This window comes from Eptesicus fuscus, chromosome 6 (genome assembly GCF_027574615.1).
Source record: "Eptesicus fuscus isolate TK198812 chromosome 6, DD_ASM_mEF_20220401, whole genome shotgun sequence".
Taxonomy (NCBI): Eukaryota; Metazoa; Chordata; class Mammalia; order Chiroptera; family Vespertilionidae; genus Eptesicus; species Eptesicus fuscus.
In genome coordinates, this window is record NC_072478.1 from 3,124,171 (window position 1) to 3,140,557 (window position 16,387).

Sequence of the window (16,387 nt, forward strand, 5' to 3'; positions counted from 1 at the left end):
CAGCCACACCACCATCCCGTGTACCAGCCACACCGCGACCCCGTGTACCAGCCACACCACCATCCCGTGTACCAGCCACACCGCCACCCCGTGTACCAGCCACACCGCGACCCTTGTACCAGCCACACCGCGACCCCGTGTACCAGCCTCACAGCCACCCCATGTACCAGCCACACCGTGACCCATGTACCAGCCACACCGCCACCCCGTGTACCAGCCACACGTGACCCGTGTACCAGCCTCACTGCAACCCCGTGTACCAGCCTCACCGCCACCCCGTGTACCAGCCTCACCGCCACCCCGTGTACCAGCCTCACAGCCACCCCATGTACCAGCCTCACCGTGACCCCGTGTACCAGCCTCACCACGACCCGTGTACCAGCCCACCCCGCCACCCCGTGTACCAGCCTCACCACCACCCCGTGTACCAGCCACACTGACACCCCGTGTACCAGCCACACTGACACCCCGTGTACCAGCCACACCGCGACCCTTGTACCAGCCACACCGCGACCCTTGTACCAGCCACACCGCCACCCCGTGTACCAGCCTCACCGCGACCCCGTGTACCAGCCACACCGCCACCCCGTGTACCAGCCACACCGCCACCCCGTGTACCAGCCTCCCCGCCACCCCGTGTACCAGCCTCACTGCGACCCCGTGTACCAGCCACACTGCGACCCCGTGTACCAGCCCACACTGCCACCCCGTGTACCAGCCTCACTGCCACCCCGTGTAGGATAACTGGACCGTAGAAAGCTCTTGGATTAATAATTTGTGGCATCAAATTCCTCCCTAAATCGAGCCTTTTCATTTCACTCTCACAGCCATAGCGTCTAAGGTACTTAATAGAGAAAAAAGCAAACTGCACCTCCTTAGGGACGGGAGGCGACTCGTGCTCAGATTGCTAAGCATTCCGGGTTACAAAGCACTGGGAGGCGGGGATCATCAGCACGCGTCCTAAATTCTCATCGAATCTCAGCCTCTGCTGCTCATGGGGCCACTTCCTTCCTCTAGTCACCCCGTCCTGCAAGGACGGACACGGCCACCTGCCCGTGAAGGCGGGGTGGGGGGGCTGGCGTCTCCACAGGGCGGAACGTGGGACCCCACACTGTGCTGGGGAGTCAGCGGGGCCAATTCCAGCTCCGGCGACAAGAGCACAGCACCAAGGCCTCCGGAGTTTCCCGCTGCCACCTCCATGTGGAATGGCAGCCGCAGGAATGGTCCCCGCAGCGCTGACATCAGCAGCCGCCAGGGGGACCCGGGTCAGCCTCCCGCTCAGGCCCTTCCCGCCCGCACCATCCTCATTTCTGTAGGAGAGAGCCCTGCTCACTCCACGCCCCCCAGCAGGGCGGGTGATGGCTCAGAGCAGCCAGAGGCGGGGGACCGGGGTGGGGGGGGGGGGAGACGGGGGCCGGGGGAGGCCGTGCTCCTGCTGGTACAGACCACAGGCTGCGGCCTCACGGGCCTGGAAAAGGCGGCTGCACGCACCTGAGCCCTGATCTGCGGCCAAAGCTGATGCTTCAGAGGTCCTTCCTCACACACTCTCACCGAGTCCCCCCCAGAGGAGTCCCATCGCACTCTGCGTGTGACAGCACAGCCATCTCCGCCGGAAAAGCAGGGCGCACGCCCCACGCAGGCGCCCCACGCTCAGCCCCACGCGGGCGCCCCACGCTCAGCCCCACGCTCAGCCCCATGCAGGCGCCCCACGCTCAGCCCCACGCTCAGCCCCACGCAGGCGCCCCACGCTCAGCCCCACGCGGGCGCCCCACGCTCAGCCCCACGCACTAGGACAGCGTGGCCCTTGCCCACAGGTGGCCGTTGCTCACGGCGCCCCAGGCAGGGAAAGAGCCCAGGACTGATAGGAATTGGGGGCAGGAGGCACGGCACTGGCGGCCGCCGGAAGCTCGCCACGAGTGGCCAGAGGTGTGACTTGGATTCTAAACCTCAAGTCTGTCCCGATGCTCAGCCCAACCCCGCCAGCCGCCTTGCGCTCTGCTGTAGGGGACGCAGGACTACTGAGCGCCGCTGGGGCCGCCTTAGGGGAGGCCCTGGGCTCCCACGGGCGATGCAGGGGCGATCTGACAGGAAGAACCATGATGCCAGGAGGCTCCTTCCTGGGACCCACAGCCCGGCTCCGCTCCGGATGCTGCCACCGGGCGGGCGGGCGCCCTGCAACACGAAATGCCCTCCCCTCTCCCAGGCCCCGCAGCCGGTGGGCGCAGCTCGCGGGAAAGGCTGCACCCGGCACTCACTCCCGTGCCCGACACCGGGCGTCCTCCGCGAGACACAGAGGGAGGAGCAAATGCATTTGAAAAGGACAGAAAACGGCAAAGGAGGTCTGGGGGCAGGCAGCTTAGAAGGTAAAGTGTCCTTTCTTTTTACAGTGGCTGTAACAAGTTTATTTCAGTGAAACGACACACGTGAAGTGCTATCATTTCATTCTACAATCCCGGGGCTCACGTTCCGTAAGGAAATGGAAGGTGGACCGTTCTGAACACGGCAGCTCTAACGACCACGCTGACGGTGTCACGATAGTGACGCCTGTGTGGGCACCGCACGGGCCAGAGTTCTGTACGCTGGGTGCCCTTCCTCGGCTTTCTAGAAGTTTTATAAGTTGCTCAGTGCATTCACGGAAACAATGAAAGGTCCCTCTGAGGCATGAACGCTCTCAAGAATGAAAACGCCCTCCCTTTTCCAGTTTCTCATCTGTACTGAAGACTACTGTAAATGCACCGCAGGAAACAACGTTACAAGGCACGGCTGGTGTTCTAGAAATTTCCACTGATCTAGGCAGGCCACGGCCCCTCCCCACACCCACTATCTAGGAGCAATAAAGAGAACGCGCAAAACTCACTCACAGGACAGGGAAGCCCACTCTCCCACAGTATTTCACATAGGACTAGCCAAAGAGACACACGTGTGTGCGCACACACGTGCACATGCATGTACACACATGTGCACATGCGTGCGCGCACACATGCACGTCCAGAGACACAGCATATGTTGTCTTGCAGCCAGATTGAACTCACTCATCTGACAAAATGACTCTTGAATAGACAGAAATGCTTTAAAACACAGTCAATATTCCAGATGGGGAAAGCTTGGATGCCCTCGCCCAGATTTTATAGACGTTCTCTTGGCATCCAGAAGAGTAAGCAGGAAAGTTTACGAGGCCAAGGAAAAATGCGATATAAGCACCACTCTTACGAGTTAAAAATATTAGATGCAACCTACTTGAAAAGCAACTAGTTAACATGTTTCTGTACTCTCGCCTAAGCTAATGTATTGAAGGCTAAACAATTCTTTGAGAATATACTCTACTTAGGGTATGTGTGTTCTCATATTAAAAACAGAACGGCCATGGCCTAGTACCTCAGTCTTCAGCCCCCCTATTTAAAAAGGCCGTCTGAGCGTTCCACGTTCATACTCTAAACTTATACATGGAAACGGACCCTCTTGGGCGGCGCCCGGCCCTCGGCGGCGGTGTGCTGGCGCGTCAGAGGCCGCGAGAAAGTCAGCCTCGTCCTGAGTTAGGATCCGCGGGAGGCGCCTCCGTGAGCCCCTGCTCTGCTGCCTTTCACGTGGATGGGACCTCAGTGAGCGTGGCGGTCAGGGCCCCGGCGGGAAAGGCGGGCTTCCACACAGAAATCTGCTTTTTCTTTAATCCTCATCTGAGGACATGCTTAGAGGGAGGGAGGGAGAGGGAGGGAGGGAGAGAGAGAGAGAGAGAGAGAGAGAGAGAGAGAGAGAGAGAGAAGAGAGGGAGGGAGAGGGAGGAAGAGAAACAGAGAGAGAGAGAGAGAGAGAGAGAGAGAGAGAGAGAGAGAAACATCAATGTGAGAGAGGAATATCCATCCATCGGTTGCCGTCCATATGTGCCTGACCGGGAATCAAACCGCAGTCCTTGGTGCACAGGAAGATGCCCCACCAGCTGAGCCACTCTGGCCAGCCCAGGACCACTGCTTTCGGAGGGGACACCTTAGGGACGTTACTTCCTCTCCCTGCAGAGTGGAGACAGCGGCACTGCCCCTCACAGGCCCCTAAAGAACTAAAGGAAATGATGCGTGAGGGGACAGCATGGAGTCCAGTCCCAGTGTGTAAAGCACAGTAGTTATTGTTTCTAAGCTAACTGAATATTAAACGGGGTATATTTTCAAAAGCGCTTTTCTTTGGTAGATATAACAAGAAATTATTCAATAGGCTTCTACAGAAAAACGAGGCATCAGCATTGCTGCTTCTTAAGCTCCTAATTTAAATGCACTAATTTCTCTACAGAAACACTCATACTGAAAACAAAAAGTTGTTTCAACATAAGAATTTTCTCAGAGCAGAAGTGGAATACACAGACTCCCCAGACCAATAACTACACTTACATATAACGATTTTCTGAATAATACATAAATATTAGGAGCCTAACATTTAGCTGAGAAAAATAAATGCAAGAATGTAACTTTTTTATCCATCACTACCTCAAAATTAATTTTTTTTCAAAAATAAGTTATAGATTTGGGGACAATTTCCCCCCAAAATATCAAAGATATAATAAAACTGACAACAAATGTGAGAAAATATATAACCAATGACCTATGATGAGAACCATGGCAACATTTCATCATGACCCTAGTCCTAAGCCGGAGGGTGGAGAGCCCTCGGGGGCTCTGGTGCTCGGCCCAGGAGGTCGGGGTGGCAGTGGCCGGGTTAGCTCCCACCCGGGGCCATTCTGACACCTGGGCTCCAGGTCAGCCACGTGGCAAGTCCCTGGAGCAGGAGCAACTGCAGAGATTTGCGAGTAAGAAGCCGCAGACCCTGAATGATCGGAACACACAGCGCACCCTCCTGTGCTTGAGTCTGCCCTTCCGACGTCACCCCTTCCCTCTCTCCCCAGCTTTTGTCACTGGTCTGTGAACTCATCATGAAGGACCCCATTGCAAAGACCGTGCGGCTTCCTGCCCGAGGGGGTACGCCCGGTAACTTAGATGGCGACCTGCTAAAATTGTCTGCAGCGAGAACACAAATCGCTCCCATGACACGTAACGTTAGGTCTTCTCCCTGCTCTTGGATGCTGTTTCAGACAGAATGGGTCAGTTATTTGCACAGTCTGACCCGGGCCCACCAGTCTTGCTGAGAAGGACTGTCCTTAAAGGAGGACGAGCTCCATCTGAGAAGCTGGTCCTCTGCTCTCCTGGGAGAGTCAAGGGGAAGGTGAAGCTCCTTTATGGCTTTCTCTGCCCCGACCACGCCCTCCCTCTCATTTTAACGCCGAGGGGTCTGAACCCCCAGCCAGTCACCAAGTTAATTAAGAGCAAAGCTGGGAACTAAACCCAGGCTCTGGCCTCCATTCCGACCCCCCTCCAGTGCCTTACAAACTCCACAGAGTTCTGTTGAAACCGCGGATAAAAATGCACCTGAGAGACGAGGAAGAGACACAGCCCCTAAAATCACGGCTCTGTTCTTCTAGTCTGGGGAGGACTGTGGACGTTCGTGATTCTACCTACGGCACCGACGACTCTCAAGGCAAAGGAGTGGAGAGCTGAAAAGTGCTACTGAGAGAGAGAAGAGATGTGCGTTATTGCTCGCAGATTTCTTAGGAACCCTAGGAAGTAAATGCTAGTGTTTCCGTTTCACAGAGGGAGCAAATGCAGGCCCAGAGGTCACACTCTGCGAGAGAGGGGGTGTGGGGGCAGCTGTCTGTCCTATCTGGGGGCCCTTAACTGCCATCAATAGAAACAAATGTTAAAGGGTTTTTAGAACAGTAGCTCCCAGCCGAGTGGAGGTGCCAGCCCTTGTGGGGGGCATTTGGAAATGTGGGTCACAAAGATGGGGGTGCTCCCAGCAGCCAGTGTCTGGGCCCTGGGATGTTAAACCTCCCCCATTCGCTCAACAGCCTCTCACAGCCAGGACGGCAGCACCCTGCAGGGCATCGCCTCCCAGAGCGCTGGTTTAGATGAAGGAAGCATTACCTACAATAGCAGGTGTCACAGGAAACAGGGGCGGTTTGGGGTGCCTCCACGGACACCCCCAAATTCTCCACTCCGCGCCACAGTGAGGCGGCCCCTTGGGACTGCGGGAAGGAATGAAGGCTCTGCCTGAAGTTATTTGGGGGCCCCAGGCTCTCCCGCTAGGAGAGCATCCGCGACGCCAGCGGGAACCCAGAGTAAACACGATGCGGAATCTTCAGCTGCTCCCACTGGCGCATCACAGCGCCCCTGGAAGGAACCCCCCTGAGAGCCATGCTTCCCGAGCCCATGACGCGCTGTGAGCGGACACGGAGGCTGGGCTGCTCGGCCGCCTCAGCCCGAGGCCCAGGAGCCCAGCGCCGCCGAGCGAGTATGTCATGGAGGGCTGGGCCTTTGCCATGAAAATACTTTCCTTCCGTGTGTTCGCACCGAAGGCGGGTAAAACGAAAGAAAGGTGGAAGGAGTGCGCTTCACATCCCCGTGTGCCCACCGGTACCCAGGCCCGCCCGCAGTCCGGCACCAGGTTCTCTCCGGCGGCATCAGCCACGCTGCGGCCCGGCCCGCGGGACAGGAGCGTGGGAGGTGGACGTGACACGCGAACGCGCTTCCACACCGAGCACACCTGAGAGCCATGAGCTGTGCTTAGGGCTCGGGCTCCTGGTTGTTCAGAGAGACCCCGGGAGCAGGGGTCGTCCCGGGGCAGCGGCCGCGGAGGCGGCCGACCCGGGCCTCTGTCGCCAGCCGGGGCCACGTTCCCTCTGCAGGTGTTTAGTGGATGCTGTCAAGTGGCATTTGGTTGGAGGTCTTTCATTTTATTCATAATTAACTTATCCGCTTACTTTGGTATTACAGGTGCACACATGCCTAACTGTGATGAACTTACATGAATCTTAAAAATTCCACGTTGAAATACCGTTAAAATAAAAGGGAGTCCGCACTGGGCATGGCAGCAGCCCCGGGCTCGGGTTTTTCTCGTCATTTCCTTGGGGAACCCCCCGCCCCCAAGGACATGGTCACACTGCGGACTATCTGCCTCGACAAAGCAGTCCGACAACACTGTTCCCAACACAGTGGTGGGTCCAGAGCAGGCACGTGACCCCGCACGGCCGGAGGCGCGTGAGGACAGGGGTGGAAGGGCAGGCACTGCTCTAGCAGCAGAAGTGAAGGTCCGCATACACTTGTCCAGAAGAAACGTTCCAGCACACGGAGAGAGCGGGCAGGGCAACAAAGCCACACGGCACAGGGCCCATCGAGGGATGGACGGATGGACGGACGGACGGATGGGTGGATGGATGGACGGATGGACGGAAGAACAGACAGATTAAATAGACATATAGAAGAACTGACAGAATTTTGACGATTATTTGATCTGCTGAATTTCATAGCCAAACCCAATTCCCAGGAACTTCAACTATAGGCGTCAGTTCTGTATGAGTTCAAGCTGGGTTTCTCTCACTTATGACCAAAGCTTTCTAACTACGGTAAGGGGGACCGATAAGCATGTCTCTTTAACAGAGGTACATTACTTAAGTTTGAAAGACACAGGATCACATGATCTCCGTTACCTCTAAAAGTCAACGAATCTTTGTGTGTGTGTGTTTCCATTATTTCATCAACTCAAAAGATCAGGGTCTTTTCTCTTCTTATAATCTCAGCACTGGTCAACAGAGTAGAAATGAGGATTCTTCTTCTTTATACTTATCACTAAGGACAGGACACCAAACGGGGCTCTCTGACGGCTCAGGTTTGGGTGTACTAAAACCATGCCGAGAAAACGGGTTGCAGAAAAGCTAGCCTTACTTCACAATTCAGACTCCAGGGGAACGGCTCCACACACAGAGGCCGACAGTGGCACGGAGCCTTTAAAAGGCCTGTCCGCCTCGAACACAAACCAGAGGAACACACAGGTTGAAAAGCTTTTCAGAGGACTTAGCAAAATGCTTCTTACGAACTTAACACTCAGGTCGCTTTCCCTGCTTTAACCACTTAAATGTCTGGCAATCAGTATACATCCCTACCATTTAGAGAACACGAACGAGGCACTTACATCGTAAGTACATACATGTCACTCAACATGAAACGAGAATACCACGTATGTTGATGCGGTTACGGAGCTAACTACCAAACGGTGACTCATGTGGAAAACTTCCTTCCGCTTTTATTCCGAGGTCTGCAGCTCGCAGGCACTTTTCACCGAGAAGCCGACCCTGTGACAGATATTTCCGAGGCCCACCCACCAGCCGGACCACCGGGCAACTGACCTGCGCTCCCTGTGCAGCTAAACCGAGTTCACAGGGAGCCCTGCAGAGGCCGTAGCTAGTCTGCATCCTCAGTCCAGGAACTGGGCATTTTCAGCCCTCCACCATCCATCAACCCGGTGACTGGCGGAGCTGTCCCGCAGTTCTTCCTCAGGGCTGTTACCCTCGGGAGAGGCCTGCGTCCCACAATCAGCTCCGAGAACAAAGAACACGTCGGACTCGACACAACAGCGTGGGTTTAAGGAATCATTAGGCTGAAAAATGTTTGGGGATAAACTAAAAAAATACCAAGCAGTTCCGTTCAGCCTTTTTAACGACAAAGAAATCTTTCCCGGCTCTTATTATTAAAACACACGAGGAAGTTGAACCAAAGTTCTAAGGTAATTTGTGTTTTCCAATCTGGAGGAAGGGGCCCTGGGAGGCAGACACAATCTCTGTTCTTTACCGCCACACCGTGGAAGGCGTTTCAAACACTTTGAAAAGAAATGATATCAGAGGCCAGAGTCCAATCACCCACGTGGGTGGAATTATTTATGAAACCGATGCACTACCTACTGTACTAAGGAGGCCCCGGGGACTTATTTAAAGGGAAATGGTTACACACCATGATCAGGGTGCTAAAAACCGCTCGGCTGGGGTGCTGAAGGCACAGTCTTGTGAAAATAGTGGCGATTTTTATACATTTCAGACCACAAACGAAAGAAACGCTCCTGAACGGCACTGCCAGCCTCAAGTTTGTGTGATACGAAGCAAAGAGAGTGATTTCAAAGTGTCCATCTCGGGCTGTCGCTATGTCATTCCGGCACAATTTTCAGAAGCTGGTCTTATGTTGCAGGCTCTACATCAGCGGTTCCCAAGCTTTTTTTGGCCACGCCCCCCCTTTCCCCCCCATGCATCTCTAAAATCCTGATGCCCCTCTGGCCTCAGTCTGCCTGGCATTACTTATACATCAGAGTGGGACAAGAGTAGGTTTTCAGTTGTTCCTATGGAAACTAATACAGCAATGAATAATAACGCAGGAATAAACTGACCACAATTCTTATTATTCAAAAAGTGAGCTCCCATTCACGTGGAGGAAGCCTGAAAGGCCATTCACTTGGTCTACACAAGCTTCCAAAGACCATGGCACCCATAAAGAGAAAAATAAAAGAACGAAAGGACAGGTGAAGTACCGAGGAAGAAATCACTAAGAAATTGTTAAAAAATAGTAATAATATGAAGTGATAAAAAAAGAGCAAATAAGGTTTCAAAACATATAATAAAGAACTGAAATGTGTAAATATGTCACAGTGTATATGTATTTACTGCATAGGAGGCCCCTAGAACCATAAGAAATGCAAAAAATTCACTGTTAATAACCCGAATTACCCCCCTTAAAATCAAACTGCCCCCGTGGGGTGTGTGCCCACGCTGGGAACCACTGCTCTGCACGGGTCTGAAAGGGAACCTGGGACAGAAGGGCAATGAGAGGCATCATTTCAGGGGCTCTGGGGACTTATTCCATCCACAGGAGTCCTCTCAGCTCACTAAACCGCTTGGAGCAGGCGCTATGCACCCAGGTCAGAGACACACAAGCAGGAAGGCCTTCCTGCACCAGAATCCCCATCTCACCATGTGGTGAGGCACAAGGAGGCTTCCGGCTGGGAGCGCGGAGTGGAGTTTATTCCTGCGTTATTATTCACTGCTGTATTAGTTTCCATAGGAACAACTGAAAACCTACTCTGTCCCACTCTGATGTACAAGTAATGCCAGGCAGACTGAGGCCAGGCCCACAGAGTGCCATTATCTCCCACACTAGTGACTGCCTAACAAAATATGCTGAACACATCATTTGTCTGAAAACTGTGAGGTTTACATTCCTATGTAATTACAGAAACAGTCATTAAAATTTTTTTAAAATATATTTTCATTGATTTCAGAGAGGACTGGAGAGGGAGAGAGAGATAGAAACATCAACGATGAGAGAGAATCACGGATCGGCTGCCTCCTTCACGAACGGTGACCTCCTGGTTCATAGGTCGATGCTCAACCACAGAGCCACGCCGGCCGGGCCAGAAACAGTAATTTTTAAGCGTGGATAGTAAGATTTACATTCTATCCACCATCGCTTTTAATATGAACACCACGCAAATAAAAATGTCACAGCTTTTAGAGGTGAAACATAATTATAAAAGAGAAAGTAAAAAGAAAGAAAGACAAGCCCAAATACAGGACCTGGAGCAGCCACACCTCTCAGCTCTGCGCGACAACGGGGAGTCTGTCACAGCAAACCACACGGGAGGGGAAACTTCTGTTTCTGGACTTTGATCCCAGCGGCCATAAAGGCTCGTCCCCGTAGTATCCCAGCTCTGCAGCAGACGCCGGCTATTCTCAAGCTGGGGCCCCGCGCAAAACAAGGCAGGAAGAAGCCGATGGTGCGGCCCCTCCCATGCTAACAGACCGGCGTGCGGCCCAGGGTCCCAGCACGGGTTAGTGGCTCCTGAAAGGTAACGCTCCTCTAACAGGCTGTCAAGAATGACAGCAGCTGGGACACTGGCATTTGCACCGGGAAGGGGCCATTTGAGAAGCAGGGGCATTCGAGCCCTTCATGTCGGGTCTCTAGGCAACTGCAGGGTGGTCTCCCGGGGCGAGGGGGGAGCTCCGTGCTGGGGGACAGCCTCCCATGAGCTTTTATGCCAGTAGATTATGTGATGGATTGTTCAACGGACACTCAAACTCACACACACGGTAGTAATTACTAAGCAGCATCTGTTTCCCTGCCCCCGGCTACAGCTTTTACGGCGTTGCTTCACTCTGCATTGGGGGGGGAACAGGACAGCAGCATGAGGGCTCTCAAGGCCGACCCAGTCCACAGGTGTTTCAAGGAGCACCGAGGGAGGCCAGGACGGCCCTGCCCCATGCCTGCCGCTGGGGCGGACCGCTGAGCCCGGGAAAGGACAGAAAGGGCGCGTGGCCGTCATGAGAGCATTGCACAGAGCGCGGAACGGCGCCGCCCGCGTGCCTGCTCCCGTCCAAGGGAATCCAAGTGCATTTGAACCTGCTGCTGACGGGCCCCCTGAGTCGCCCACAGTGTTTGTAACAAAAGGGGACACAGCAAAGAAATGTGAGCTTCCAGTTAAATGACAAGATCTTGGCTGTAACATTAAAATGTCTGCAGTAAGTTCTTACCTCAACCAAGTGGGTCACACTGGGTTTAGACGTCTGGCAATTTTATAAGCAGCTCATATCCCCCCTCTCCTTGTTAGGTCAATGCCCCCCAAAACAGACCTAAACTGGACTATTGTTTTAAGAAGCACTCTGGCTACATGCTGGCAGTTTCCACCCCTTTGCAACTCCCAAAACCGAGGGCCTGAAATACTCTCCACTGTTACATACTTTCATTTTCCAATTTGAACTCAACATACACTCTCCTCTTAAGAGGACTCCCCCTCTCTCTCTCTCTCTCTCTCTCTCTCTCTGTCTCTCTCTCTCTGTCACAGAAAGTGCAGCCGCCTGTCCTATAGCTGTCCTGTAAAACCCGCCGGAGAAAAGTACAGTCTCAGATAACCTCCATTTTACCCCGATGAGCATGGTTTTGAGAACTGGGATTTTTCATCCCATGCTAATTGGGAGAAAACCTAACGTGAAAAGGAAGGTAACAACATTTTCAACTTATTTCCCGCTAAAGTACCGCTTGGAAGTTCTGGCGGGTTCTGAAAGTCCCGTGTTGGTAGGTGTGACTAGTTAAAAACCCCACTTTTGTCTTTAAAGGGGGTGGGGGGCGAGGAAGAGGCATTTAGGCTGATTTGTAAAACAAGTAACTTTTTCCCTTTAGACTGTTGATAAGCTGCCTAAAGAACACACCCGCACTTAAAGCATCTGCCTCCCCCTGCGCCCCCATCCCGTGGCCACCGCTCAGGGAGGCAGGGGGCCGGACACGGGGCCAAGGGACGATGGGCTGGGAGTGGCTGGGGCCTCGGCAGCCGCCCCCACAGCAGTGGACAACCCGGCCTCGCTGGCCTCGTGCTCACCCCGAACTCCCGGAGCGCCTTCGGGAAGAACCGCTCCCGGTTCAGGGGGACCCCGGGCGCTCAGGCGAGGGTTTCCGAGGGAGAAGGCGAGAGCGGGGAGGAGACGCACTTTCCGGGCACAGCAGTTAACCCCTGAGATGAGATCCGTCCTAAGGCCCGCCTCTGTCAGAAACCCCAAGTGGTCAAGGCGACCCCCAACTTGGGCCGTTTCTTGGGAGAAATGGGGTTCAAGAGAGCCCCGTCTAAGATGGCAAAGTCACACCCCGCAGTGTCCGGGGGCCCAGATGTCACCAGGTCCACGGGCTGTGAAGCATCCCGCCTGCACCCGACCCGCCACCCAGCCCGGCGCCGCGCCCCAGGAGTGGGAGGGGTGCTGGGGAGGTACCTCGTTCTGTCTCCAAAGGGCCACATAGCAGACGGGGGAGGCGAGGTGCGCACCGCGCGGCCCGGCGGACCCCGGACTCCAGCAGCGCGGGGGGCGACGCCGCGCCCAGGTGAGGCGGCGACCGGAGCCGGCGCCCCTAGCGCCCCCGCCGCCCGCTCGCCCCGCGCCAAGCCGCCCCCTGGCGGGGAGCGCCCGGCACAGCGGCGGCCTCGCGCCGGCGGGTGGGAGCCCCGCGCCGAGCCGGGACCGGCTCCCCCACCATCACCCCCGGCCCCGCGGCCGGCGCCGGCTCGGGCCCTTCCCAGAGGGTCGCCCGGAGGCAGCCCCAGCGAGCAGGAGCCCTCTGGGCGCCCCGGCTCCGCCCCGAGTCCGCGGGCTCCGGGGGTCCGCCCGCCAGGCACGCTGCTCCCCTCCCCGTCACCCGGCTCCAGCCTCGGTTCCTCCCAACTCCCCGCGAGCGTTTCCCACGCGCGCCCAGAGCCTGCGGCGCGGCGCCTCCCAGGGGACAGCTGCGTCCCCGCCCCGCGCGGCCCTCGCCTTGGCTCCGGACCAGGCGGGGTGGCCCGGGGGCCGCTCCGGCCGCGCGGGGTCCGCCCGCCCCGGGTCCACTCCACGCCGCGCCGCCTCCCCCGGAGCCCGGTCCGCCGAGCCGCCTCGGGTGCAGGGCGAGCGAAAAGAGGCGCGCGGGACGGTCGGGGCCGGAGGGGACGCGGCGCTGCACTCACTCGGGGAGGCTCCTGTGCGCTGCCGCCCGAGCTGCCCGCCGCCTCGCCCCCTCCGGGCTCCCCGCCCCGCCGGCCCGGCGCGGGGACGGGGGAGGAGCGCGGCCGCGGGACGGGCTGGGACGGTGCTTCCGGAGCTCGGGGACGGGGCTCGGGCGGTTTTGGTTTCTCCGCGGAGGCTCGGGCTGCGGGAGGCGGACGGGGCTGCGGGAGGCCGGAGCGCGGCGCAAGGAACCTCTCCCGGGAAGCGGGCTGCGGGGGCCGGGCCGCCGGAACATTTTTGTATTTGAACTTTGAGAGCAAGTTGGACCGAATCCACGCTCGGGTATTTCGCCTGCGCTCGCCTTCAAGTCGAGGTCTCGGCACCAAACAAGACCGGGACCTCCCGTAAAACCAAGGCCCGGACCCGAGGCTGCCGCCTGCTGCGGGACCGGGACGGAGCCGGAGGGTCCCCCGGGTCGGCTCCCGCCCCGCCGGTCCGCCGGGCCCGCCTCCTACCTGGTGGCTTTCCTCACAAAGTACGAGAAGGTGAAGTCCCGGTGATCGTCCAGCCACGCTTCCACCGCGTCGTGGTGCCGCGGCCGCGCGCAGCCAGGGCTCGCCCGCTCCATGCCCGCGCCGCCGCCTCTGCGCTCCCGGGACCGGCTCCTCCCCCGCGGGGGTCTCTCCCCGGACCCGCGGCCTCGGCCTCGAGACCCTCCCCCACGCCTCGCTCGGGTCTGGCGGCTCCGGCGAGCGGCGCGGGCGCCCGGCCAGCCTGCAGCCCCGCCCCGCCTCTCCGAGCCCGACTCCAGGTGCGGCGGGCGGGGCCGGGGCTGCAGCCGCGCCTCCGGGGGTCCGGCCCAGACCGGCTCCAGTGGCCTCCAGAGTCCCCGTTTCCCCGGCAGCCGCGGCGGCGACGAGCTGGCTCTCCGGAAGCCCGGTGGCCACGGCCTGGAGGCCGCGCGCGTCCACTGGGGTGCGCTGCGCGCCGCGCGGGCTCGGGTCGCCGGGAGGTGACGGGGTGCTCGTGAGTGTCCCTCTAGGAAAGGGAGGTGGAGACCCGTTCCCAGCGCAGAGAGCGGTAGCCAGGGGAGTTTCCCCAAGAGGGAGGGATGCCACCCCGGACCTTTTCCTCTGGCCTGTGCCCTGCGCTGGAGTATGGGAGCAGCGGGGACCCCACCTCCGAGCCGGCCATTCATCGCACCTGGACGGAGTCGGGGCGTGGGCTGCCAGGACAGGTTTGCGGGCGACTTCCAACATGGCCTTTCCTGGGCTCAACGTTAATAACAACAGCAGTATTCATTATAAATTATGTGCCTTTGCATCAAACACACCCTTTTCATGACTCAGACAAAGATCTTCTGTAAAAGAAAGGGGCGTACCGTGATGGCCCTGTGTGCATCAGAACACAGGAGCCTGCGTACATCGCTTAACTTGAGACCATGGGCGGGACTGGCGCAGGCAGAGTAGCCCCTTAGCCCAAGTGTAAATTACCGCGTCATTGCATTGAACTGACTGAACTCACCCCGCTTCAGAAGTGGCCCTCTGGGAGGGCCCAGCCTGCCCCCCTGCTCTGTCCTACCTCTATGGCTGCTTTACAAAAAGGAATGTGTGTCTGCCTTTGCTTTGTTCTCATCTCCACACCCCTGGAGCAGCTGCTGTGTTAATCTGGTGGGGTTTTTTTTCAATGAACTAAGATTTTGGGCAGAATTAAATCCGGCCTTGTATGTTTCACAACGTGTGAAGGACCTATTAGCAGTGATGTACCCAAAGCGATTTCGCTACTTACTTTCAACAAACTCCTTTCAAACTGTTCTTGGCAACAGTGTAAGGAATTACTACCACATAACAACACATAATAAACTTGATAACATGAGAACTTTAAAAGTGTCTTCCAGTCCCTCCACTCAGTGCATTAGCTAAGTGTCCTTTTGTAACTTCAGCTTCTCTGGAGCTTTGCTGTTGTAGGCAAGTAACCACGACCCCAAACCCTGTGCAGGCAAAGGAGTAGAGAGTGAAGTCATGCATGGTCAATTATATCAGATTTTACAGGATCAGAGAAGCCAGGAAGGTTTCTGAAAAATTCCTGCAAGAGAAGCGGTTCCTGCAATCTTCCCCGTGTCAGCCCTGAGCCCTGCAGATGGCGGCGGGTCAGTGGGAGGGCCTGTCACCCGGGCTGAGGTGTTTGAAACGGTTCTCTCTAGAGCCCGCAGGTAACATTTGTAGCAATACCTCTTGTAACCGGAAGCTACTGACAGGCAAGCATAATCGGGACCGGTTCCTATTTTTCAGCTCTAGTTTATTATCTCCACGTGCTCAGTTATTTCATGTTGTAACACATTGGTATGGATTGCACTAAGCTTCTCAAATCTTCTCTTAGAGTGAGTTGAAGAAGAAGTAAATAACAAACATCACCAGGAAATAACACACAGGACATTTCATGCTATTTACAACACACACGTGTGCAACGACTTAACGGAGAGGTCTCCCATGCTGTGAGAATGAAGCTCCAATCCTTCAACATGCCTTTCGAGGTTCCCCTGGATTTCATTTTATCTGCCTCTACCGTCAAAGGGTTGGATTTCCCAAGTAGAAAAACAACACACAAAACCATGGGTGATCAAATTCCTTTCCCAAAACGGGTAACACAAACGGCAAGAGTGATGGCATCGTCCCTGCCTTGCCTTTAAAAATAAACAAACAGAAAACACCACCCAGCATCATCTGGTCTCTTGCATCAATCCTATATTCTAGGCTTGAGAAAAGTGGGTAAATATATTTGCACATAAAAGGGATCCACCTTCCTCACTGTCGAAGGGGAAAGACCAGAAGGTACGTGATGGTGTTGAAATGAAGTTAAAGCTCAGTGTGTGTGTGTGTGTGTGTGTGTGTGTGTGTGTGAGAGAGAGAGAGAGAGAGAGAGAGAGAGAGAGAGAGCACGCATGTGCATCATATAGGAAATTCCACATGCAGGCTGTTTCTAAGAGCTGTGGTCAGCCTTTAGCTAACATCTCACAAAGAGCTTGAGCAAGAAAATCCTCAGTCTTAAAACTGAGAGAAGCTGAACACT

The 16,387-nt window shown here is 56.1% G+C and overlaps 1 protein-coding gene across 1 annotated transcript in view; it reads right to left on the reverse strand.

Moving 5' to 3' along the window:
• The window catches only part of PDE5A (phosphodiesterase 5A), a 112,879-nt gene extending 98,624 nt beyond the window's left edge, over positions 1 to 14,255 (reverse strand). The window contains exon 1 of the mRNA XM_054717082.1: positions 13,834 to 14,255. Coding sequence (XP_054573057.1) covers positions 13,834 to 13,946 — 113 coding nt within the window. The 5' untranslated portion in view covers positions 13,947 to 14,255. The remainder of the gene's footprint in view (positions 1 to 13,833) is intronic.
• Positions 14,256 to 16,387: the final 2,132 nt, after the last annotated feature.